This window comes from Sturnus vulgaris, chromosome 4, assembly GCF_052056855.1.
Source record: "Sturnus vulgaris isolate bStuVul1 chromosome 4, bStuVul1.hap1, whole genome shotgun sequence".
Lineage (NCBI taxonomy): Eukaryota > Metazoa > Chordata > Aves > Passeriformes > Sturnidae > Sturnus > Sturnus vulgaris.
Genome location: NC_142246.1, coordinates 27,080,711 through 27,106,652, shown reverse-complemented (window position 1 = coordinate 27,106,652; position 25,942 = coordinate 27,080,711). Strand labels below are relative to the sequence as shown.

Genomic DNA, 25,942 nt, shown 5'->3' with positions numbered 1-25,942 from the left:
TCTTGTTTCAGTTATCACTTGATAAAGGAGCATCACTTTCAGAACCCAGGATCAGGCTTTGCTTAGCAGCTGTTGATTCTCTCGCCTGTATATGGAAGTTAATCTGTATATTTCTCAACTCCTGCAGGAACCTCTACTTAAGATTCATCTATGTCCAAATTCATCTGTGTATTTGTAACAGGCAGGAATTCTAGACTGGAGTCTGTAATACAGCACTTAACAATCTTTGTTGAAAAACTAATCTTTTTAAGTGTAACCAGAAGAGAGCAGGAAAAAGAGAAAGGACAATGATAATTTTTTGTCAAGGATTAGAATGACAAGGATTTACCAAGATACTTGAGCATTAGCCATTTTAATGACATAAACAGATCAGGAATTTTGGCTTTCTAAATCTTTGTAAACAACACTCCTAATAAAACATTTTATTATAATCTCAGAGGAAAGTGTAGTATTTTTGCACTGTCAAAGTCCAATATTTCAGTATTATCTTGAAGTCTGGCAGGACTGTAGCATAAACTGGTTGAAGGAAAGAGAAGACAAATTTAATTATGACACGGGAGAAGACATTTATTTTCTTTTCAAGGAGCAACATCTATATGTAATGAATGAACAACAGAGGAGACTGGAGAACTTTCTACTTAACTGTGTATATGTAGCTTAGGGGGAAAAATTGAGTATTAATCCTTTTATTGTGTATGTGTTTGATTATAGAAATTACTGCACAATCAGATGCCAGTGAAATTCGACAGGACTGGAAACCGACATTCCTTAGTAATGAAGAGTTCACACAGTTAATGTTAGAGGTATATTATTTCTGTTTCTCTGGGAGTAGAATAATTCCTCACCAGGAGTCATTCCATTATGAAATTTTTCAGTTTGATGGCATGCCTTTTTATTCACTTATTGGGTTTGTAACTGTATGTTTTCATGAAGATAAACCATCAAAAGGCCTATGTATTCAGAGTCTCAGAATTTTGTTTCAGAAAAGCAGATTTTCTTTGAACTACATTTTCAATTAAATGAACGTAGTAACAGAGCAGGTCTGTAAATCAACAATGTTTACTGTCCAAGTGGATTTTTAAAATTATCAACATAAGGTACTAGATAAAGAATATTATGCGTAAGTTAAAATCCTAACTATGAAAAAGGCATAACATATCCATGTAACTTGTAAGCAGTAAATAAGTGTTTAATTTCTTTACTTGCTATGCTTTCCAAAACTGGTGTGAGAACATTATTTTCATGAAGATTAAATGAATAATTGCAAAACTACCAGTAAGAAACTTTAAAGTATTTCATTGAAAATGAGTATAAGTCATTTATATCTTGTTAGTGAAACAATTTTTAATAATAGTAAAATGAAAAATATTACAAATTAACAAACACTTTTTTATTTTCATTCCATAGTTAAACCTTTGCTTTGATGCACAGATACTAAAAAAAGTTCTGAGTTTTGGTATTTTAAAAATTAAAAAAAAAAAAATCCTCCGATATAAGACTTTTTTTTGAAGATGTGAGCTTTAAAATTTCCTGTTTAGAAATACATTCCGACATGCTTTTGTGGGTAACTTTCAACTGAAACATTGTGTTGTATTCAGTGGAAAGAAATTTGAGTTCAGTAGAAGATAAGGTAGTCTGAACTGTATCTCACAGGTTTCAAGTCTCAATAAAGTCTCACTGCAAGCTTCTTTCTTTGAGATTGGGAATATTGAGATTTTTAAATACTAAAATTCATTGATTTTGCTGGCTCTTTTACTTGTTCTTCTCATAGTTTTCCCACATCTTGCTTTTGTCTCTAGCTCATTTATGAGCTTTCTGACATCTAAAATGGTGACAGAATTAAAAATAACATGCAGGCAGAGTAGGAGTTAGAGAAAACAGTGGCTGTCTATACATGTACTTTCTTCTGAAACCACAGATAATTTAAAAACAGAACAGTATGGAAATTGTAATGCTTTTAGTGTAAAAACAAGATTAAGGATTTTTAGTAGGGAAAGACATTCTCATTTCTCTAATAAACTAAACTAAAATTGGTCTGTATTTTCTGTATTGAATATAGCTTAACGTTTTTAGTATGCTCTGATTCTTTTTTATTTAACTGCCCATTATGTTTAATTTCAGGCTCTTGATGGTTTTTTTTTAGCAATTATGACAGATGGAAATATAATATATGTGTCTGAAAGTATAACTCCCTTACTTGAACATTTGCCAGTAAGTAACAAATTGCTTTCAGTAACATATCGGTTTGTCTGTGGTTGATTCGTGTTCTGATATGAGTACTAATTAATTGTTGGCCTTTTTGACATTGTAGGTCAGAGGTGTGCTTTGTTTTAATGTTTCTCTTTATTCTTCAGCACAACTGCTTCCTGCTGGTCTGTCTTCTATATTAAACATTTCCTTTGGAAATGCAGAATGCAGTCAGCGCTCTGTTAGAAAGGATTATTATTATTATTAGCATCAGTTTCAATGAAACTGAAGTTACAGTTGTTTGCAGAAGACCCGTTATAGTTCACAGCCTCTACATGAGTCAGAAGAGTATTATAAAATATCTAAATAACTGAATTTTTAAACTACTTTTTTTACTTCTTTTTTTTGACAAAGAATTCTTATAAATACATTGCAATTAGTTCTGCTTTTTAAGTCCAGTATATACTTTAGGGTTTATCATATTCACTTACCTTTAATCTGGGTGACATTGCTGGCTGGTACGTGTAACATTCCAGGTTTTAAAGTTACCTTTGAATAATGCTGTTGTGAAGTGAGGCAAATTAATGAGTGCAAACAATTGATGAGTTAAATTGAGTGCTTTTCCAGAAGAGAAGGACAAACTCTCTGTAAAGTCTAGTTGTCTTACTGTGGTAAGAGACAAAATCAATTCTCTTAAGGTATACATGATAACATTCTAAGAATTTTTAAAAATAATGCAGGTAATTGTGATTTTTATTTTTTCTTTTAGTAGAGTTTGCCAGGTTCTCAGAGCCACATTTGTTCTTGGCTTTTAGGTGTGATTTATGAATTCTAAACATATATTTTATGATTCCTCTTTTTTGAATACTTAACCAAATGCATCCATGCATATAAACACTTGTTCAGTTTTGCTGCATCCGTCTCTGTTGTTCACAGTTTTGTGTACACAGCTATAGAACTGATTATAAAATATGGTAACTGGCAACTCATCCTCACCCAGCAGCTCACTCATCACCCCTCAGTGGGATGGGGGAGGCAATTGGAAGGGTAAAAGTGAGAAAACTCATGGGTTGAGATAAGGACAGTTTGATAGGTAAAGCAAAAGCCATGTATGCAAGCAAATCAAAGCAAGAAATTCATTTACCACTCCCTGTGGGGCAGGCATATCAGAGTGAGTTTTTTTTTTTCCTTGCAAAATATTAATATATATTCCAGCAGGTGGCTTTGTTGAGTCAGTAATGAACTTTGGAATTGTTTTGCATTAAAATAGTAGGCTTTGTGACATTGCACATCTTGAATTAATGCTTATTAAATCTTTTTCTTTCAGTCTGATCTTGTGGATCAGAGTGTATTTAATTTTATCCCAGAGGGGGAACATTCAGAAATTTATAAAATATTGTCTTCTCATCTGCTGGAAAGTGATTCCTTGACACCGGAATACTTAAAATGTAAGTAGTTATTTTGGGCTAACCCCTGTAGGCAGCTCAGCCCCACTCAATCTCCCTCCCTCCCTCCCTCCCTCCCTCCCTCCCTCCCTCCCTCCCTCCCTCCCTCCCTTCCTCCCTCAGCTAGATGGGCAAAGAATCTGAAGAGTAAAGGTAAGCAAACTTGTAGGTTGTGATAAAGCAGATTTACAGGTGAAATCAAAAGCTGTCTGCACAAGCAAAGTAAAATAAGGAATAGTTTGCTCTGTCTGGTTGGTAGGCAGTTGTTCAGCCGTCTCTAGGAAAGCAGGTTTATGTCATGAGTGATGATTACTTGGGAAGACAAAAGCCATAAACCCAGATGTCTCCCTCTTCTTCCTTTCCCCAGCTTTTATTGCTGAGTACAGTGTCATAAATATGGAATATTCCTTAGTTCAGCCCTCCCTGCACTGTCCTCTCCCAGCTACATGTGCACCCCTAGCCTCCCCACCAGTGGAGCAGAGTGAGATAAAGAGAAGGCCTTTGCACTGTGTAAGTAAGTGCTGCTGAGCAATAATGGACACGTCCCCGTGTTAGCAGCAGTGTTCTAGTCAAAATCCAAAACAGAGCACCATGTGAGCTGCTATGGAGAAAATTACCCTATCCCACATAAAACCAGTACAGTAGTTGTGTTAAAACTATCTACTTGGAATTTTACATGATCAGTTTTTGCAGTGTTATTTAAGCAGAGACATATACTTCAGCCAAGAAGAACAGAAGTGTTACTTTGTGTCAACTCTGCTCCAGAGTAGAATTTTCAAAGTTACATTGCCTTTTAGTCTATAACTATTCCTGTGTATTAGAAATGTTCATTCTGTATATAGAGCTTCTATTTAGACAGTTTTAGCAGTTGGCAAGTAAATACATAGCACCCTAATGGAGTTTGGGAGCATGTGCTTTAGTGAACTGAAATTCAGGGCATTTTCTTTAATACAGTTCTAGTTCTCAGAGGTTTTTGTGTCACTAATATTCAAGCCCTTTGTGCACAAAATCTAAAGTATTCTTTAGGTTAGTTACTGTCATTCTGGTTAAAAGCAGACACTGTTGATGCCTTAAGATTTTAGCCTTTATATTTTTCAAATCCTGCACTGCGTTCATGCAAAACTCCAGACACCATCTAAAGTGTTAGTTAACTATCTTCACATTTTGGTCAGACAAGACAATCCCTCTAGGCCTGAGATTCCAGAACACCCCACAGCATCAGGCTCTGAAAAGTATAAATGAAAGTGAATTGAGGGGGAGCAAGCTGGGGGTATATGATTTAATTACTCGAAGCTGTAATTGGAGGATTTACCGCTGACATGTAAATGGACTAAACATATCTGTCTGAAAAAACTCATGAATGTCATCCCTCTTGAGTGTAGCCTCTGGAAGGCTTCTGAGTGTCCACTGTGTACCTGTTTGAAGGCCTTTAATAAATACCTACTTTAGTCTCTTAATCCTGTCTGTCCTCTGTTCTAGGTAGCCACTCCAAGGCATCCCTGTAGCCAGCTGTAATCACTACATGTACAGTACCTCAATATAGATTCAGCTTCATTATTCCTGCTTTCCATTGCATGTTGCCTGTGTACTTCATCAAGTATATAGCCTATTACTTTGTTGGTTTCTTTTTTTCTAGCAAAAAATCAGCTAGAATTCTGTTGCCATATGCTGCGAGGAACAATAGATCCAAAAGAGCAACCTACGTATGAATACGTAAAATTTATAGGAAATTTCAAGTGTTTGAATCATGGTAAGTAATTTCAGCAGTGTTAGAATGGCACACGTAGGCAGCTCCACAGCTAAACTGGCTTGGGACCATGGTGCAAAATGTAGGTGAACTAAAACCAGGCTTTCGAAAGAAGATCTTGAAGCAGTTTTATCACTTCTATATTGGTGTAATGGAAAAGAAGAAAGTGTAGTATCAAGTATTACATGTCTGTGTATTTGAATGCAAAATGTAGTAATTATGCTCAATGCTTTCAATTAAAGAAAACTAGTATTTTGTTGTAAAACATTGTTTAAAAGAATGTAAGAGAAATATAAGCAAATGCTTTAAAATAGAAGAGTTTGAATTTAGTTCAGCATAAGCCATATTAAAACAGGTGACTAACTTGAAGAGTAGTAATACTAAGTACCTGCAGTTCTCATTACACAGGCAACTGGGAAGGAAAATGTAGGTTTTCCCCTGTTTCAGTTTTGTGCTTTCACTTGACCACTCAAATGAGTGGGTGAGCCATACAGCTTTCTGCACTGAGTTCCTACTCCCTTCCATTGAAATTATTTTTATTAGCTGTGTTTAATATTCTTCCTCCGTGCTGCATCTCTAATCTGTTTGGCCAGGCTGAGCTGACTATTTACTCGAGAAGCCTGTTTATTTGTCCAAGTGGGTTCTGCAGTGTGATCACTTAGAAAGCTCACCCAAAAATATTATAAAAAAAACAGTATGTTGTAAATAAATCTGTGGGGTTTTTTATCTGATACCAGTATTGCTCTCACAAAATGGGAAGAGGTTGAGTCTTAATGCAAATACAGTGATGTAATATAGGAAAGACAAGAAACAGTCCTGAAAAGGTCAAATATTGTGCTAGTCTTGGAAAGAGGAGTTGGGAAACAGCAGACCTACTGGCTGCAATTCAGTATTTGGAAATACTCTGGAACAAATACTTAAACTATATATGAGCTTCAAGAGGCTAGCAGGGAATTGAATGGCAACTATTGTGGATTTTTCAGGAAGAGATAGCATCAAATCAGTTCAGCTTCCTCTACCAAAAAGTGACACACTGTGTGGATAAGAGGATAAAGCACAAATAAATTATGGACTTTTAAAAGATGTTTATGTTATCATATTCTGTTCTCACAAATGTGTAGGGGAAGCACATGTTAATTGAAATTGCTGGAGAGTAGCTGCAGAAACTGATTGGAAAGCTTATCAGTGTTGACCATCAATGTGCAATTTTAATTGGCAACTTCTGGATTTGATCAGTGTTTTCATTAATTTAATGTTAATTTTCATTAACAACAGAACATAGTTTGCAATTATGAAATAATCCACTAAAAACAAGAGAAGAATTCATTCCCAGATTTAGAAAAGAAGTTATTTTGGGCTAAAAACACAGAAAAATGGACTAAGAAAAATATGCAAGTTACTACATTTAGGAATATTAAACTATATGAACAGGGATGGTTACAGCCAGCTACATAGCAGTCCTTTAGGAAAAAGAGTTACTGTGGAATGTAAACTGAAGAAGACCAAATCACATTGACCAGCCACCAAGCTGGGAAAATGCAACAGCCTCTCTAAAACATAGTCTAAATCACGTGAAATAATCCTGCTGCACTTCTTAGTAGCACTTACATGTCCTCATCAAGTTTTTGATACTTATTTGTCAGAAGTAAAGAAGTTGGAGACTTCAGAGTAGAGCAACAAAAGCACGAGTATTTTATAAATCTAACAAGGCAAGATAGAAGAACAAAGGACAAGAGCTAAGATAAAAATGAAAGAAACTGCTGATTTTCTTTCTGTTGGAAAGAGCAAGGAGCTGTAAGAAGAAATTTCATGAAGAAACTTCAGTAGGAGTTCCAATCTAGAGCTGAATTAAAACCAGTCAGGCTTCAAAAAGCCTCAAAGTGTTTTGAAATCACCATCTCTAGACCTTGATAAATATAAACTAAATTTGGTGACTGCTGGAAATGAAAGATAAGGTTAATCTGTTTTGAGGTCTAGTCCATACTTTGCCTCCTTTTGATTCCATCTCTGTGATTCAATAAGTGGAATTTGTTCTCAGCTCAGTATCCTGATTCTTTCACTTCCATAATTGTGCCTTTGATTCTTCTGTTACTTAGTATGTCTTCAGCATGTGTTGCTTAAATGTGATGGAAGTCTAGAAAAGAAATACTTACCTCAGAGCTCAAAAGAAAAAGTTAGCAAAACCTGATACAAAAGATAAAAGTTAAGGATACTTTTGAATAAAATGTAATCCAGTAATTTTTACCAGTTAGCAAGAATTGGAACTGTTACTAGTTTCTTTGAAATGCTTTGTCAGCATATATAACTACATATTAACTGTAGTTTTAGCTCTTTAGGAAAGTTATTTGATGGTCGCACTCCCATAACTGCTATATAACTATTCCTACTACTGTGGTACTGTGCATATATATGTAGATATGTAATATTTTTGTTAATACCTGTGAAGTTACAAGCAAACAACAGATAAATATTGGGCCATTTGTCTTCTGATATTTCTGCAATTTTCCTCCATACTTATATTGTGATCTGTGTTGTCATCTCGTCTGTCTGCCCTCAGTTCCCAACTCAGCGCACAATGGTTTTGAAGGAACTATTCAGAGATCACACCGGCCTTCATATGAAGAGAAAGTTTGCTTTGTAGCCACAGTTAGATTAGCTACACCTCAATTTATCAAGGTATGTACAAAGGAAATCACTTTTATATCATTCTTAAATGGACTCTGAATGGGAAAACTTAAGAGAAAATGCATACAACATTCAAAATATTAATGAAAACCATAAGGAGTTCTGTGATATTAAACTGAAAGCATTTCTTACTTCAAATAGCCTAAGTTTTATGCAAAGTATCAAACACTTATGGTGAAAACTAATTTTAAATAGTAATATAAAGGAGAAATATGCAAGAAATAAATTTTGAAGAAGTCCATAGGAATATAATTTTGCAAGATGAACTTAAACAGTATGAAAGATTACATTGGAATTCCACTTTCACTGGAGAAATGATTGATTTTATTTGAAACTTGGATGTGAATTTTTTGTTGCTGATCATCTTTCTGCCATCTGACACAGAAGTAAATCTCAGAGGGCTTAATGAAAGTTTACATTACTTGTCAGTAATGAAGAGTTGGGTTTGAGGTAACAGAAATCTTTTGTTTCAATGCAGTTATTCAGTAACTCAGTGTTTAAACCTAATATTTTGCTTATTTGCTAATGTACAATGTGAAAGTGCCTTTCCAAGTTTAGAATTGAATATATGATACTTGTAGTTCAGAAAGTATAATCCTGTTTCTCTCTAAAACCAGTCAAAATAAAGACTCAGGATACAGTACAATGTAGTCTGTGGTTGTGATTCCGATTATATATTTCACCCAAATACATGAATCAAGGTTCAGGATAGTCTGTTGTCTAACATTTGTTTTTGCAGTTCAACTGTAAAATAATGCCATGAGATGCATGTGGCCCGATGTTAAGCTATTGTCTGTAGTACAAGAACTCTGAACATGCAAACATTTTGCCTCTTAATTTTAAAGCACTGATATCTTAAGCTGAAGACTGTTGATGGTAGCATCTGAAGAACTTGATTTATATACTTTTCACTTCAAAAGCATAGTTGGGAGTCTGTGGAGAAATCATATAACCTTCTTCAGTTCTCTCAGGCTGAATAGGAATTTTGTCTCTAGACTCCAAGCTAGAGAAAGTTTATTTTTTCTGAAGCTTTCATTTGACACTTTTCTTCCCACGCAGGTCTAAAAATTATTCTTCCTGTTATGCCTACAGTTGGTAGAGATGTTATATGTAGGATTTTTTCTTCATTAAATAACTGTGGAAAAAAGACCAACCTGACATTTGCAATTGCTTTTGTCTTTTAAAGTCTGACAGTTCATAGTAAAACTTCTATGGTTCTTACTTCTGGAAGCTGAGAGACATCCATTTATGATCTTCAAGTGTCTCAGTCTCCTGCAGGCCAAAGCCTTACAGATTATACTTTGGCCAACTCTGGTCTCACTCTTGTACCTGAACTTCTGAGCCCTTAGTGCCCACAGAAGCTTCCATGTTACAAAAATTTTAAGATCCTCCCAAGACTTTTGACTGATGCTATTTATTTGGGAAGTGTTTTGAAGAAGAGTTACATTAAAGACTTAATCTGGCAATACATGTTTATGCTTGACATACCCTCTATTATTATTGTGATACCCTCAATTATCATTGACTAGACTTCAGCAAATGAGTGTATGTCAAGAATTTTACCATCCCAGTAACTTCACTAACACATGTGTGATGAAGCCAGTAAGGAGATGTGTGTTTTAGTACTTGCCTTATTTAAGGTAGAATCTTCCTGCTCATCTGTCACTTAGACTCTTTCAGTTAGTATACGGTTCTGGATTTTTTTTTTTTTGTCCTCAAATGTAATTTCTCAGGATATGCAATGCTTTTTGCACCTTTAAAGTTCACGTTTTTATTTTATGCATATGACCCTACCACTTTTGCAACAAAGCATGACACAAATACTGCTCCCTAGTGAAGGCATTTGGTTTTACATTCTGTAATTACATTACATTTGGTACACATTCTTTTAAACATTTGTCTTGCATTTTGGCTAGTTGATGATTTCATCCTATCAAGAAGACAGGATCAATCCAACCGAAAGGATTCTACCAGAATACTTTTTGTTGCAAATGAAAGTCCTTTCTTTTCTAGATGCCTTGTTGACAACTTCAACAAGATGCCTTGTTGAACAAGCTGGCTTCTGTCCAGGGGTACTTTACAGTGGAATATCTGCAAATCATTAGTATAAATGCATTGAGTAATTGGATACTAACCTACTGCCATTTCCTCTCTAACCATGAAGTTTTTACTGTGATTTTACTGCCTGCACTTCAGTGATTTTTACTTTTGACTTGTGCCAAAATAATTAGATCAAAAGAAACAACAAATCAAAAGTATATCTCAAGGATATACTCTTGCTTTGTCATTTCTCTTACTTGAGTGGTGCTTTGTTAAATGCTGTAATTTTAGAAAAGTGGATGAGCTTTGGGTTCTAGGGGTAGTTTCGGGTTTGACGCTTAAGACTTCCTGGCTGGAGTTCACATCAAGAGTCATAAATTTGTGCCCAGGGTTATTTAATTCATTGTTTCCATCTAATTCATCTATCATTCCATCATTTTCTAAGTCATTGTCTTTAGATTTTTGCAGTGATGAAGGTGAACAAAAAACATTGCCTAGGTATGGTCACTTTTTCCTTTCATAGAAAGAAAACTTAGATCTGTTTTAAAAACTGTAAAGTATCCAATTAAACTCCTTGGATTATAACCTGAAAGAATGAAAAGAAAGGTGGTCATTCCCTCTGTTGGTCTTCTACAGTATTTTTCTACAGGACTACTTTAATTACAGATGTTTGCAGGGCAGCAGTGTGCTCATCTGTCCACATCTGTTGCAAGTGTTCTGCCAGTGTAGCAGCAGCTTCTACATTGCAGTCTTTAGGAAACTCTTGTACCTAATCATCAGTAGATTCCAGTGCATTCCTGGCACTGGGAATACCATTGCAAGCTCCTACTAATGACAAATGTGTGCAAGTGTTCAAAAAAGAAAGATTTACTTATCTCTAATTTTAATGTAATTCTCTGAGGGGTGTATTTATATGCTTGTATTTCATCATCCATCTTCCTTCCTGTAAGGCAGTACTGGAAGAGTTTGCAAAAGAATTGGCAGGCTTGGGGTGAGTGGTGTTGTGGCTGTCTCTGCATGAGGCACAATACTCAGTGGGATGTCTTTACCTTGCTCCAAGGGGACAGTAGAAGTTGACTGACATGCTTTGAACACATTTGAGTGGAATACATTTAGAATTATGTGCAGAATACCTTAAGGTCTTGTTGTAATGGAAATACAGCCATTCTCTTACTTTCCGTTCTAAACATAAGAAGAGTGTGTTATATCCAGTGCATGTCTGTGCAGTCAAAAAGGTTTAGAATACTCTGTGTTCATAAGGGGAAGAATTGGATTCCTAAACTCAGATTTAAACAAGTGACCATCTTACTAATGTTGGGTTTTACCATTATAAACACAGACTATAATCAGACTGTGTGGTGGGACTGTTTCGCCTCTTCTTTTGCGTGTTACAATTTAAAAGCATAACTGCAGGAACTGTGGATTTCTGCTTGTGCTACTGTGTCTGTAGATACTGAGTTTGAGTTCAATCTCGTGACACGGTTAGTCCATTTAAATCAACTGAGCATCAGCTTGACACAGTTGAGATTTGATTCTACCTCAGTAGTGTGTGTCTAAGCAAGCAAAACCAATGAAACTGTCTAAAAATAACATAACTATTGTTGAATTGCCTACTAACTTTAGGTAGGTCTGAATTTTGACAGAGCTTAGATACTAGAATAGAGCAGTTTGAAGAGATTTTTATTTTTTTCCTTTTTAGGAAATGTGTACTGTTGAAGAACCCAATGAAGAATTCACATCTAGACACAGCTTAGAATGGAAGTTCCTATTCTTGGATCACAGGTGCAGTTCTTTCTGTGTAGTAGCAATAGCAGCTGAATCACAGTGGTGACTGTAGTATTTGGAGTTCACTAATCTACATTAACTACTCATAGCTTGTGTTGGGTTTAATTTTTTAATTTTTTTGGGAGCACATACTGTAAACAAGAAAGCTTATATAATTAGTTCTGGTTTGTTTGAGATTCTTTCATATGTGTGAAAATAAAATGACTTTTTTTTTATTATTAATTAGGGCACCTCCGATAATAGGTTATCTTCCATTTGAAGTTTTGGGAACATCAGGCTATGATTATTATCATGTGGATGATCTAGATAATTTGGCAAAATGTCATGAGCATTGTGAGTATAACTAAATCACTAAAACTAGCAAATTTGTGAAATTATACAACTGTTTTGGTGAAATTTTGTGATATTTTGAGTGAAGTGTCTACTCTCATTCGTTTGCATAATTATACTGTTGTTCCTTATCTTTTTTTCTCTTGATACAAAACTACAAAACAGATAACTTTGTCTTACAATTCTGGAGTTTCATTGTGGTAAACTGGAGTGCACAGCTCTATGACTAATACTTTTCCAGTTCTTCCAATGGCATTTAAAAGGCTTTATAATGTTTAATAAGTGCAAAAATTGGAAAATTTTCAAATCTGTTCTTGGTCATCGTCTTAATACTGGATTTAGACGTGCATTTGGGCTATATGAACCTGGGAAATAATGTTCTTTTTATGTAATTGTAGTATTTACAACCTGGCAAGACAGTAAACTTTATTCTTCATCTTTACAGTAATGCAATATGGGAAAGGGAAGTCATGTTACTACAGATTCCTTACAAAGGGACAACAGTGGATTTGGCTGCAAACTCATTACTATATCACGTATCACCAGTGGAATTCCAGGCCAGAGTTTATTGTCTGTACGCACACTGTTGTAAGGTAAGTTACTTTTTAAAGTAGTCCTACTGGTATGGGAGCTATCTTGATGATATTTTGGAGGTAGAGAAATTATAGCAGTGTGAAGAATCACTGGAAAACTTCCTGGGATAGTTTGTAAGCACGATGGGTTTGAGGAGTTTGGTCTTTGTGGTTTATTTTTTAAATCATCCTGAGATATAGTAGTCATCCTTGGTTTGTTCTTCTAGTTATGCAGAAGTTAGAGCAGAAAGACGACGAGAACTTGGTATTGAGGAATCTCTTCCAGAGATAACAGCAGATAAAGTGAGTATTTTATATAATTTTATATTACATCTTCACATACTAAAAATAATAAGCAAGCAAATATACAGCAGCAAAAAGTGGTTTTGTCCCCAAATAAAGTAATTATTTGATTTCTAAATAATGTGACTATTGAAAATGATAAAAGAAGTCTAGAGAGAGTGTTTAACTGTACTCTGCCTACAACACCCTTCTTTTTCAGGAGTTAATGTGCATGTAGTTATAACATGGTAGCACCCATAAGTTTTATTAATACCTGATTTCTGCAGTGTTAGATTCCTAAATAAATGGTCTCTCCCTTACTGGAGGTACCCATAATCTGAAAAACCAAGGTCAATACACCAAGAAGGAATTAACAATAGGAAAGTAGGAGCTGTTTAATTGTGTGACTCTGTCCCACTTCTTAAAAGTTTACAAAATTAATTTTGAATTAATGTCCTTGGAGGCTCAATGAGTCTTTACCAGCTTGTGGAGATTACCTGTCATGTTTTAGTTTGACAGTTCAGAAATGCTTTCCTTTGGCAGTTTCACAAGTTTAATCTGTCAGTGCTCCTAGTGGAACAATCTCATCCTTTCTTAAAAGAATAAGCAGTTCACTCATTACACTGTTGTTCAGAGTGAATTGAGTGGCTACAAAGGGAGGGCAGCTCAGTTCGTCAGTCTGTGGCCTAAGACTGCATGCATTTTGGTTTCTAGGCTTATATAGCTTTGGTTTCCACAGATAAAAGCCTCAAATGGAAACAGCTTACAGCCATCAAACAGGCCACTACTTCTGCATGGTCACCTGTGTAAGGGGGTTGATTAGAAACAAGAAGGTCTGAGATATTTTCTAACAAATATACATTGTGTGCTGGATTAGATAAATAATTGTTGTTTATGTGTGTCTCTTCAGAGTCAGGACTCTGGGTCTGACAATCACATAAACACAGTGAGTCTCAAAGAAGCACTGGAAAGGTTTGATACCAGTCCCACACCTTCTGCTTCCTCCAGGAGTTCAAGAAAATCTTCACATACTGCAGTATCGGATCATTCATGTAAGCACCAACTGTTGAAAATAGAATTGCCTTCCTAACGAAGGCTTTCTCTACTTAATTTAATTAAATGCGTAAGTGGCAGTTAGTAATTTTATGAGAACTGTGCAAGTGAAAATACCCTTTTTGATGGTTCAGAGATCTGCAGACTACTCTGAAAAAGACTTACTTCTAGGAGTACAATATCAGACAGTAGTACACCCTATTTCAATCCATCAGATTGCACTCTATCACAGTCAGATTGGTGGATAGTCGGGGGGAAAAAAAAAAGTCCAAGTCTTAACAGTTTTTTTATTAATTAAAAGCTTCCTGTAATTAGATTATTGCATTACAGAATTGAGATAACAACTAACGTGTTTCTTTCTGTTTTAACTCTCAACCGTGCCAGCAACACCAACTAAAATGACAGTGGACACTAGCACTCCTCCAAGGCAAGGCTTATCAGGTCATGAAAAGACTGCACAAAGAAGATCATCTCTGAGCAGTCAGGTAACTGCAGAGAAAAATGTTGTACTTAAACAGTGGAGTTCGCCTTTAAAAGCTATTATTAAATTCATATAAGCTTTGTTTTATTTCTTCTAGAAACACAATTTAAACAGTAAGAGTTTCTCTTGGAATATGTCTCTTAGAATTGCATCATCAGTATGCAACTTTGGTATACTAGATTTTGAAGGAATAAAATAATTAAGCATATATGTTTAGCCTTTGTCATTAAGATCTGCAAGAATGTGAATGAATGTCTGCTTTCACTCACACAGAACTTCCTTCTGTGATTCTGGATTTTTAATAAACACATATATCTATATATACCTAAAATTGCCAATGTAATGCTGTATGTGTCCCTATAAAGAACTCATACAAATTTATGACTAAGAATATTAGTGAATACTTCTATTTCTAAAATCTTGGTAGTTTGAGAAATTATCATGCTTCATGTACTTCCTGATGAACTAATGCGTTCACTTCATAAACAGAATGCTTATTAAAGTATGTATTTCTAAAAATCCTTAGTTTAAGACTAAATCAAAGGTGTCAACTTCCAAACTTGTTGAAAAAGTCTTTCCCTTAATTTAATTAAGACTTCTAAAATATTTATAGTGGTAATTCCTGTTTTATACCTACTACCTATATATATATATTTTTAGCAATGGAAAAATCATGTATATATTTTGTAGATAATCAATTGTTCTTGTTTTCTTAATTCTCTAATAATTAAGATTAGATATTTCATTAAACAATTTACTAGTTTCATCATATGTTCATGCGATGCTGTTTTGGATTTGACACTTTAAAGAAATATTTCATGTCAAGTATGAAGTTCATTCTCTTATGATTATGGAACGATTTTTTTTAATCGTAGTCTTTAAGCTCACAGTCTCTTGGACAACCAGTAACACAGCCAGCAATATCTCAACCTGCAACTTTACAGCTCCAGTCTGGAATGACTCAGGTATGGATTAACTCAATTTATTGTTTATTATTTTTTAAACAGTCTTGTTCTCCTAGACAATAGCATTCTCTTGGAGTAATGGGCTACCTGTGGCTTGGGTGGATGCACTGTTCACTGAATGAAAAACAGTTTGGATGGCTAGGCCCAGAGAGTGGTGGTGAATGGAGTTACATCCAGCTGGCAACCAGTCAGTAGTGGGATTCCACAGGGCTCAGTACTGGGGCCAGTCCTGTTTAATATATTTATTGATGATATATTGATGATACTGATGACAAAGGGATTGACGTCACCATCAGTGAGTTTGCAGATGACACCCAGTTGGGTGAGAGTGTTGATCTGCTGGAAGGCAGGAAGGCTCTGCAGAGGGATCTGGACAGGCTGGATTGATGGGCTGAGGTTTGACAAGGCCAAGTGTCAGGTCCTGAACTTGGGTCACAACAACCCCCTGCAGCACTTTAGGCTGGAAGAAGAGTGGCTGGAAAGCTGCCCAGCAAAAAAAGGACCTTGGGGTGCTGGTCAGCAGCAGCTGAACATGAGCCAGTGTGTGCCCAGGTGTCCCAAGAAGGCATCCTGGCCTGTATCAGCAATTGTGTGGCCAGCAGGACCAGGGCAGTGATTGTCCCCCTGCATTCAGCACTGGTGAGGCCATGTCTCGAGTGCTGTGTTCAGTTTTAAACCCCACACTGCAAGAAAGACGTTGAGGTGCTGGAGCAAGTCCAGAGAAGGGCAATGGAACTGGTGAAGGGTCAGGAACATGAATCAGACAAGGAGTGGTTGAGGGAGCTGGGGTCGTTTAGCCTGGAGAAAAGGCTCAGGGGAGCCCCCTGAAAGGAGGTTGTAGCGAGGAGTGTCAGTCTCTTCTCTCTGGTAACAGGGACAGAGTGAGAGGAAATGGCCTTGAGTTGCACCAGGGAAAGTTTAGATCGTATATTAGGAAACATTTGGACACAGGCTGACCGGGGGGGTTGGTGGAGTCACCATCCCCGAGGGTATTTAAAAGCCATGTAGATGTGGCATTTAGGGACATGGTTTAGTGTTGGACTTGGCAGTGTTGGGTTAGTGGTTATCCTTGATGATTTTAAAGGTCTTTTCCATCTTAAACAATACTCTCCTTCTATATTCTGAATATAATGTTAATTTCTCTTTTAGAAATTGAGTCCTTTGGTGTCAAATTATACTCTTGAAATGAGCAAGTTCTGTAAATTGAAACTTTTCCTTTATTTTTTTCCCTGTTATTTGTGTGGATATAGTTTTCAGCCTTGTGCATTAGCAACACAGATACTAAAATCGTTAAAGCTAAGATATTTTAGGGCATGAATTTAAAAATACATCAACTCTGCTGGTAGCTTTCAGTCATATGCTTATAACACAAGGCTTCTTGGTCTGTGAAATGCTTCTGTGTAATAAGAGCAGGATATAAGTATCAAAAGGTCATACTGACTTGGGTCCTGTAGCAAATGTCTGAGGAAGAACAGAAGTGGTAAATAGTTTTTCTTAGGGCTCAGGCTTTAGCTTTTTGTGACTGAGGGCATTCCCAAGTTACTTGTATGTTTTAGCTCTGGGTGAATCTTTTTTTCTAAACTGGTACAACTCTAATTTTTAATATGAGAGAGCTTTAGCATCTACAGTACCGTGTAAATTACTAACGCTACACACACATATATATGTGTGTGTGATTTGGACACCAGTCAATTTCTTGTGCTGTGGGTTTTTTTAGTTCACCATCATGCCTCAATTAAATGTTGATTCTCTGATGTTTTCATACTCGTTAATTGGTCCTCAGATTATGGTTTATTAGTAATTTAAAGAGCAGTGCTTGATTTCTTTGCTTCTATGGAGGACTGTACTTATCTCTTGTAAATAAAATGTCATTTTTGCTCAGCTTTTAATTTATTCATTGCACTACAGCCTGTGTTTCAGTTTTCAGCTCAATTAGGAGCTATGCAACATCTAAAGGACCAGCTAGAGCAAAGAACACGCATGATAGAGGCAAATATTCATCGGCAGCAGGAAGAGTTGCGTAAGATTCAAGAGCAGCTTCAAATTGTTCATGGTCAAGGACTCCAGGTGAGTTAGTGTATCATAGGTTTCATCTGTAGAGAATTTAGGCATCTGAAAAGTGTCTTGGGCACCTAATTCCAGAACATGATCCTCCATATTCCCTGTCAGCTGCCATCTGGGCCTAATATGTCTAAAATCCTTAGTATCTGAAGCTGCTGTTCCAGAGGTACCTGATGTTTTGCTTCTGAATGTATTTGGAAATGCCCCAGTGTTGAGCAGGTCAAGCCTAATTTACGACTTAACCTAATTAAATGTAAAAGGATGGAGTGGTTGTTAATTCTTGCCAAGTCTTTCAGCCATTAGAATTTTAATCCAAAATCTGCAAGATGAGCATCTGTTTTTCATTTTTAGCTCTGAGGATGTTAAATCATGTTTCTTTGTTTCTTAAACTGTCCTATCGGGCTGAATGGCTGTACTTTGCATGATAAGCTTGAAGGAGTTATTGGATTCTCTGGATTTTGACTAAAGAGTAGAAAAATACTTCCTGGAAGTATTGAGTATGTTGCTTAAATTCTGTTGGAAGAGTAGGAGTTTCTGGCGTGTGCCATTTTCAGTGTTGTGTAATGTCTAGTGTAAACACGCCAGCAGTAGACTGCCTTACCCATGTCTCAGAAGGAGAGATTCACAGCTCTTCTTCCCATGCAATGTGGAGGGACCTTGTTCAAAAATGTGAAAACTAGAGAAAATAATTCAGTGCTGCACAATTCTGCCTTGTTTTAGGCTTGGGCCTAACTTTTCCTAAAGAACCTAGTAATTTTGTGCTGAGTTCTGTTTATTACGTTGGAAAATGCAGTGTTATCATTATGATTTCCTGATTGTCAGGGAAGATTACATTCTTGATGCTATGCCTAGATCTACTAATTCAGAGATTTTCTTCGTCTGATTTAGTGTTACTGTGGAAGGTCCTGCAAATAGAAGTGTCATCTCAAATATGCTTTGTCTTTAGATAGTTATAGACTGCATTACTGATTAATCTCTAAATGGTGATGTTTCTTTAAGAACAGTTATTGAATGTTAATGTTTAGAAATCTAGAAATCAAAATTCTGATTCTTACCAGTTAGAGTTGAGTCTCTGAATACTGACCCTATAACTTGTGGAATTTTTTAAGATGTTCTTGCAGCAGTCAGCTTCTGGACTCAACTTTGGTTCTGTGCAGCTTCCTTCTGGAAATTCTTCAAGTGTTCAGCAGCTTACGCCAGTAAACATGCAAGGTCAAGTTGTTCAGACTAATCAGACTCAAAGTGGGATGAATACAGGCCACATAAGTACTCCACACATGATACAGCAGCAGCCTTTGCAGAGTACTGCAACACAGGTAAAATTCTATTGCTGATTTTGCTGGACAGAATATTTGCTCAAAACCACAGCTGAAACACAACAGCTTCTCTGACATTCCCCTGTTATGAGCAAGTGTTTGAGATTGCTTAAGAAATCATTGGCAAGGGTATCAGCAAAAGCCTGATTTAATATTAAGTGGCAGCACAACAAAGTTTGTTGGCAAGATTCACTCTACTACTTACAGAACACAACAGGAGGCACAACAAGAAAAAAATAAGCAACAACAAAACCAAACAAAATCAAAAGGCAATCAAAACAGAAATGAACTGAGAACTATCTAGGGGAGTGTCTGTGTTTCGGTGCACGTGACAAAAGGACAGCAAGGACAAACATAAAAAGGAATATGGCCTAAAAGTTTAACAGCACTCAAGCTTAACTTATACATTAAACCTTATAATGTAACAAAGAAACAGCTCTTAACTTACACCTTAAACTTAACAATTTAGCAGAGGAATAACACTCAACAGCATGTATCCCCACAGAAGCTGGTTCTTCATGCTCAACATTTCTATGGGTTTGACCATTTTGTGTATGGAGACTATATACATCTGATCTCTGTGGTCATCCTTCTCTGTACCCTTTTCCACATTCCGTACTTTCTTTTTGAGATTTGCAAAGAGGCAGACTAGTGATGCATTTTACCATCTCAGCAGTAGGCTAGTTCCAAACTTTAAAGTAAGAAATTCTTGACATGTGCACGTTTTAGTCTTAAGTTGGGCACAGAGATGCTAAAGGAGTAAAAAGATAATTTTGAACAAACAATATGCAAGTATCTGAAAAATTCAGGGAAAAAAATAAACTGAATGGAAAAAGAAGTTAATGTAAGAGACTCAGATGTCCAAGGTCCAGTCCTACCTATAAATCCTCAGTCAGTAGAAATACCTGTGTACTTTGAATTAAGAATTCGTTTGAATAGAAAAGAAACACTGGTAGTTTTGAAGTGTGGGTAGTGACAGTGAGGAGAACAGCTGTAGTATCTGGCTATTTTCAACTTACTATCTCAAAATTTCTTTTCAGCATAATCAACAAAATGTACTAAGTGGACATAATCAACAGTCTTCTCTTGCCAGTCAGTCACAGAACGCAGTCTCAGCACCTTTGTACAACACTATGGTGATTTCTCAGCCAACTGCAGGAAATGTGGTGCAGGTTCCCTCTAGCTTACCACAGAACAACAACCAGAATGCTGCTGCAGTAACCACTTTTACACAGGACAGGCAAATCAGGTAAACCTTCAAGACCTGTATTTAAGATGACTTTTTATAATGGTATGCTTATGCATATCCAAAAGGAACTAAATTCGCATTTAAAAGATGGTGTGGTTTGTGTTTCAACTGTATGGCTACAACCCTTGAAACTAAACTGCACAAAGTAACATGTTTGCAGGCTTATCAAAACCCATGTTATAATAGCAAAATATGACTTTGAGAAATCTGCCTTTCTCAAGTGTATGTGATGCTTCATATATTTGTTTTCCTGAAGGGACTTCAAATGTCTTTTTCTATTAACAGATTTTCTCAAGGTCAGCAGCTTGTAACAAAACTTGTCACGGCCCCAGTGGCATGTGGAGCAGTAATGGTACCAAGTACTATGTTTATGGGACAGGTGGTGACAGCTTATCCCACTTTTGCTGCCCAACAGCAGCAGACACAGACTTTGTCAATAACACAACAACAACAGCAGCAGCAGCAGCAGCAGCAGCAAAGTCAGCAGGACCATCAGCAGCAGCTCACCACAGTGCAACAACCAGCTCAGTCACAGCTGGGCCAGCACCCCCAGCAGTTCCTACAGGTAATGAATGTAGAGCTGTCTACAGTTTTTTCTGAGTCCTAGCACTTTCAGCATTGCTAGATTATCCACGGGTGCTTTACCTGAAAACAATGCATTTAAAATAATAACCTGTGAATAAGCCCAGTGCATGAGGTAAGTTTATTCTGTAGCTGTTCTCTAAAATCCTGTTACTTAAAGGAGAAGTGGCCTTTCCTGCAGTGTTACTCTATGCATTGTCCTATCTTACATTTTTTCCCTTTGAATTGCTGCTCTTAATTGACTGTGGGATGAAAAAACAGATTTTTCTTTTAAAACAGTTTACATTTTCTTTCATTAACTTTACATGTTAATGCACTAAGGTATGAGAGATGATGGTTGGTCTGGAAAGCAGCATACAGCCCAAAGCAAGACATGTCCCAGTAACATGGGAGGCATTCATTTCAAGGCATGAAATTCTGTCTAGGCTATAGGGGAGGCTGATCAGCAAGTAACTTTGTAAGCAGAGAGTAGGAAAGAACCTTGTTCTAGTGGAGATAGAAGAGAGATTGGGTCAAAAGAGAAGGAAGACAAAACCTTTGAGAAGGAATTTAGAAATAGAAATCTCTAAAAGAAACAGAAGATAAAAGGAACTGATGGGGAAATCTGTTGCCATTTGTTAATTCCAATTAATTACTGGCACCATGGGTCACCCAGCTTCTGGAGTTGGTGAAGGAGATGTAGTAGTGGCTAGAATATTAGAGAAGCTGTTTAGTAGTTTGGTAGTGTCTGTATGTCTGTTTCTAAATTTAAAAGTTTATACAATTTTGACTTAATTCTGGTGAAGCAGACGTGAAATATGAAGATCTCAAAAGGTCTATTCCTACTCTAGAATTCAATTCTAGGCAAAAGTCTAGTATTTTTAACATAAACTATTAAAGTGCTAGAATTTGAAGTGAAGCAAATGCTCTTTAAAAAGGACAAAAGTGGTTTTTCTGCTTCTGTTTACTGGGGCATCTTATAGTCTGATTCTGTAGGTGGAGCAGTTGATGTACTTTACTTTCTGCTGCAGAACATTTCAGCATTGAGAAGTCAGTGCATTTGTACCCATCCTTCATTGTTTTTCTTCAGTGATTTTTTTTTGTTTTAAGACAAATTCCATTAAAGCTATGTGCCTTTTCCAATGGTAATAAATCTCCTTCAAAAGGGATGTTTGGGTCTGAAATGCACCATTTTCTTTGACTGTGCATTTTGTCTGTGGAGAATAAATGTGATCTGTGCCAAATCATGCACTATTTTTTCATTTGACTGCAATGACAGCTACCTACGCTTACTCAAATAGATTTCTTATGCCCTGCTATGTTTTAGTGGTTTGAAATGAAAGGAAACTGCCATGTGTTCCTACCTATTGCCACAGGAATTAAAAAGACCAATTGCAGCTGCTTTATTAATTGGTCAGATGCACTGCTTAAATGTGTTAGTATGAACAAATCTTTACATTCTTTGCTCAGCTTAACTGGCCAAATCCGAAGTTTATTTTGATTGAACCCTTATGAAAAGTTAAAAAGCAGCTAGGCCCATGTTTCTCAGTGCAGTGGGAAAAATGTTTTTTTCTGTTTTCATGTTCTAGACATCCAGATTACTTCATGGAAATCAGTCAGCTCAGCTTATTCTCTCTGCTGCTTTCCCACTACAACAAAGCACTTTTGCTCAGTCCCACCACCAGCAGCATCAGTCTCAGCAGCAGCAGCAGCTGTCACGACACAGAACGGACAAGATGACGGATCCTTCCAAAGTTCAGCCACAGTAGTGTGGGCGCTGCCTCTTTTTGAAACAAACTGCCAGCAGGGGCTGCCCCACAAACACTTGCACTGAAGCTACAGAGGTAACAGTATGAAGGTTTTCTAGCACCATGGTGTTGAGATCTGCTTCTAACTTCTGGAATTTGTTAAAAGCCACAAGATGATGATGGGGACATGGCCAACTTTGAGAGTTGCCCCAGTTTCTGTGTTTTAAAGGATTTGCTGCCATGTTGTAATTTGTCCAGGTGAAATCTCCAAATGTGACTGAAATGAGAGTGATGGTGAAAATATTGGTATTTTTATCAATCTTGTACATTTTTAAAGTATTAAAATGGACATGGAGCAATTGTTTTGAATTAGCAGGAAAAAATGCCAGAAATATAGTCCAAAAACCATCTAATTTTTTTTCAGATGATTACAGGACAGTAAATATTTTGAAAATGTTGTGTGAAATCCAGTTCTCTGTTGTACAGATGCTGTAAAATATTGTGTATATGTCTGCATAAAAGGAGAAAGAGCAAAATATTTTATATGATGCATGAAAATGTAATCTGTTATTTGTAGGTTTGAATATGTTTCCCTAAATTCTCACGCCATACTCAGACTAATGTTTTCCTCTGTTCTACCCTTTTGTTTACAACATGATGCATCATTATTTTCACCCTTAATGTGGGCACAAGTCTCTTGTTTGTGCTTTGTCCGTGATGTCAGGGTTTGTTTGGTGAGGTATAGCGTGTTGGTTAGTTGACTGCTTGAAGTTAAATTATTGATGAAGCTGTTTGAACTGGTGATCATGCATCAGGGTTCAGGACATTCAGATTCATAAATATCATTCATCATTTCATAATTAATTCATCATTTTATTTGAAAAATAGGAATTTGCACTGCTTTCTTGCGGATGGTTTGGAATTTTATTCCCCAAAGCTATCTTTTGATATAGTTCATAGTTGGAAATATTTATGTAAAAGGTTTAAAAAAAATGACAGTAATTTTCAAGAATGTTTCAGTTATAGGAGTAATTTGCACAAAAATATATTTACATTTAATAACCTTTTGGGCACTTTTTAACCACTTTCTCTGTGGTGAGAATTGTAACTTGTTAAACCATGTTGGAATCTTTTTATTCTCCTTCAAAAATTAGTCAGAACTAATTCAGGGTCATTTTAACAACAACAACAAAACCCATAGTGCCTTGATTTTAATTCAGGTGATAATGTTGAACATCTTGAATTACAATGTCTTGAATCTGTAACCATTTTCAATTTTGAAGTCTTAGCACATTGTCAACCAAACTTGTGTATCTACTTCATAGATATTTCTGTATTGTGTTAATTTTAACAGTGGTCTGAATTGAGACCATGAATATTTTTGAATGGTCCTCCCCCTCAGACAGTATCCAGAAATACAAGAGTCTCAGAAATCTCAGATCTTTAAGGTAATACTCTTAAAAAAAAAAAAAAAAAAAGCAAACCTTAAAAGACAGGATTCCTTTTGCAGAAGGAAGAATAATAAGCTGATTTTTTAAAAATAATTTTTGGAAGCATTCGAAGTGTGTTTTGGGGGAGATCATGATTGCATTTAACACTACCAGGTATTGATTTAAGAGCTATCACTGAACTAAGACTTCAGAAGGCAACTTCACTTTATAAAGAAAATAAAAAGTTCCAACAGATATGTGCTATTTAAGTAAAAGTTGGTAGGTTTTTTATGGTACTAGTTTGTGGAAACCAGAACTTCAGAGGAAAACTAATAAATGCTGGTAGATTTGAAAATTAATTAAAAACAAAAACAAGAAAAAAAAAACCAGTAAAGCAGTTAAAACTAGTGCTAGGGAAAGAAAGCTGGATTAATCTTGAATACTAAGGAGGAGTTGAATGAATGTAACCAAATGGTGATGGTCTATTTTGTACTATGGAACAGTTTGATTGTATTACTGGATGAACCAAACCCGCAGGAGATAAAACCAGTTTAGCCAAGCCTTTGATGCCGTTGGTTACGTTTTGGGGCAAGCCTTTGCCTCTGCACGTGTCCCAGCATTAGACCTTTGTTATTTCCCAGTCATAAAGCAAATGTTTGGCACCAAAAAGCCAAGCAGTGAACAAGGAAGGAGAGTATGAGAAACACAGTACCAAAGAGAATCCGATTGCTCTCTGCTCCAAGAAGCCTATTGCAACCTGGAGCAAGGAACAGATGCCAATACCAAACATAGCAAGAAACACTTTCCCTTCTTTAAAGGGATTTCTGGCATTCTTCAGACTGGGCTAATTGTCAGAGACCTGTTTCTGTAAAGTTCTATGTAAAGAAATCCTGCCTTGCTCTGCTATCCCTACCACTCCATTCCACCTGTTTCTATATGAAGCTGCATTGACTAGAGGTCTGTGCTATCACTTCTTTGCCTAATGGAAAATAGGTTAGATAAAAAATTTCTTTAACCAATTACAATAAAAATATAGCACTAATAAAGAAAACTGGGAGAGCTTTAATAGTGCTGTTAGAACTACTGAATAGTGGCAAAATAAGTATATTAAACTGTAGAGTTACAGAGAGTTACAGAAATTAGAGATACCAGCCAGACATTAATGATGCAGCTTTTTATATGAAGCTTCATTTCAACTTCTCTTCCCATTCTCCCCTCCCCAAATATTCTGGTGTGCTGCTATAGGTCTGTCAGTAAAAAGGCTAAACAAGGAGAGAGAAATTAGATGATGGGATAGTGTGGCTGCTGAAAGAGAATATAGAAACGTAGGCTTTGATCAAGAAGCTTTTTGTAGCCTCAGAGAGAGGTCATTCAATTACAGAGCTACCAGCTAGTAGAGAAAGCATAGAAGATGGGGAAATTCTAAGGAACTGGAAAAATACAGCACACATTTGAAGAATTCCTGACTTGAATCAGGGAAACTTTTAACAAAGGCAAATGTGTAGAACTTGGTCCGGATTGTGTGCAAGTATGGAGATGCTTTGTTCACAAGTAGTGACTAAAAAGTGTATATTTAACAGGTCTGCAGCTTCCTCTGTTGCTGAATCAATTGCTGAACTGTCCTTGAGTTTTAGTGAGAAGAGGACCAGGCTCTTGCCTCTTTCTTAATCAGCCTTTTACTTTTGCCCAACTCATTTACTACAGACTTACTTGCAACATCCTGATAAATAGCACGACAGTGACTGCTACGATGCTGCAGGTTCTGGAGCAGAAATGTTGCAGAACGACTCTGACAGAAGGGAAGGAGTCTGTTAAGGGGAGGATCGTATTTGTGAAGAAATGGGCTGGTGATACCTAATGGAGTGAAAAGGACGGCATTTGCACAGTGGTTAGGAGGCAGACATTGTCTGCAATGGGTGAGGCTTTGAAGAAAAGTGTCTGGGATAACTTCAGAGAGAAAAAAGAATATAGCTATTTTTATATTATATTTAATATATATTATATT

General features: G+C 36.5%; 1 protein-coding gene across 7 annotated transcripts in view; it reads left to right on the top strand.

Annotated features, from left to right (window-relative positions):
- CLOCK (clock circadian regulator) overlaps positions 1 to 23,990 on the top strand; it is a 61,662-nt gene extending 37,672 nt beyond the window's left edge. For 4 of the 7 annotated variants that reach the window (XM_014873417.2, XM_088163379.1, XM_088163377.1 and 1 more), the window contains 17 exons: positions 712 to 803; positions 2,122 to 2,211; positions 3,515 to 3,635; positions 5,269 to 5,382; positions 7,937 to 8,055; positions 11,804 to 11,886; positions 12,116 to 12,222; positions 12,665 to 12,812; positions 13,019 to 13,094; positions 13,984 to 14,125; positions 14,511 to 14,611; positions 15,483 to 15,572; positions 17,481 to 17,639; positions 18,743 to 18,949; positions 19,990 to 20,198; positions 20,484 to 20,763; positions 22,349 to 23,196. In XM_014873417.2, coding sequence (XP_014728903.2) covers positions 712 to 803; positions 2,122 to 2,211; positions 3,515 to 3,635; positions 5,269 to 5,382; positions 7,937 to 8,055; positions 11,804 to 11,886; positions 12,116 to 12,222; positions 12,665 to 12,812; positions 13,019 to 13,094; positions 13,984 to 14,125; positions 14,511 to 14,611; positions 15,483 to 15,572; positions 17,481 to 17,639; positions 18,743 to 18,949; positions 19,990 to 20,198; positions 20,484 to 20,763; positions 22,349 to 22,528 — 2,318 coding nt within the window. In that variant the 3' untranslated portion in view covers positions 22,529 to 23,196. Of the gene's footprint in view, positions 1 to 711; positions 804 to 2,121; positions 2,212 to 3,514; positions 3,636 to 5,268; positions 5,383 to 7,936; positions 8,056 to 11,803; positions 11,887 to 12,115; positions 12,223 to 12,664; positions 12,813 to 13,018; positions 13,095 to 13,983; positions 14,126 to 14,510; positions 14,612 to 15,482; positions 15,573 to 17,480; positions 17,640 to 18,742; positions 18,950 to 19,989; positions 20,199 to 20,483; positions 20,764 to 22,348 lie in introns of those variants that run through there. The other 3 variants (XM_088163380.1, XM_088163381.1, XM_088163382.1) reach the window with 2 other exon arrangements.
- Positions 23,991 to 25,942: the final 1,952 nt, after the last annotated feature.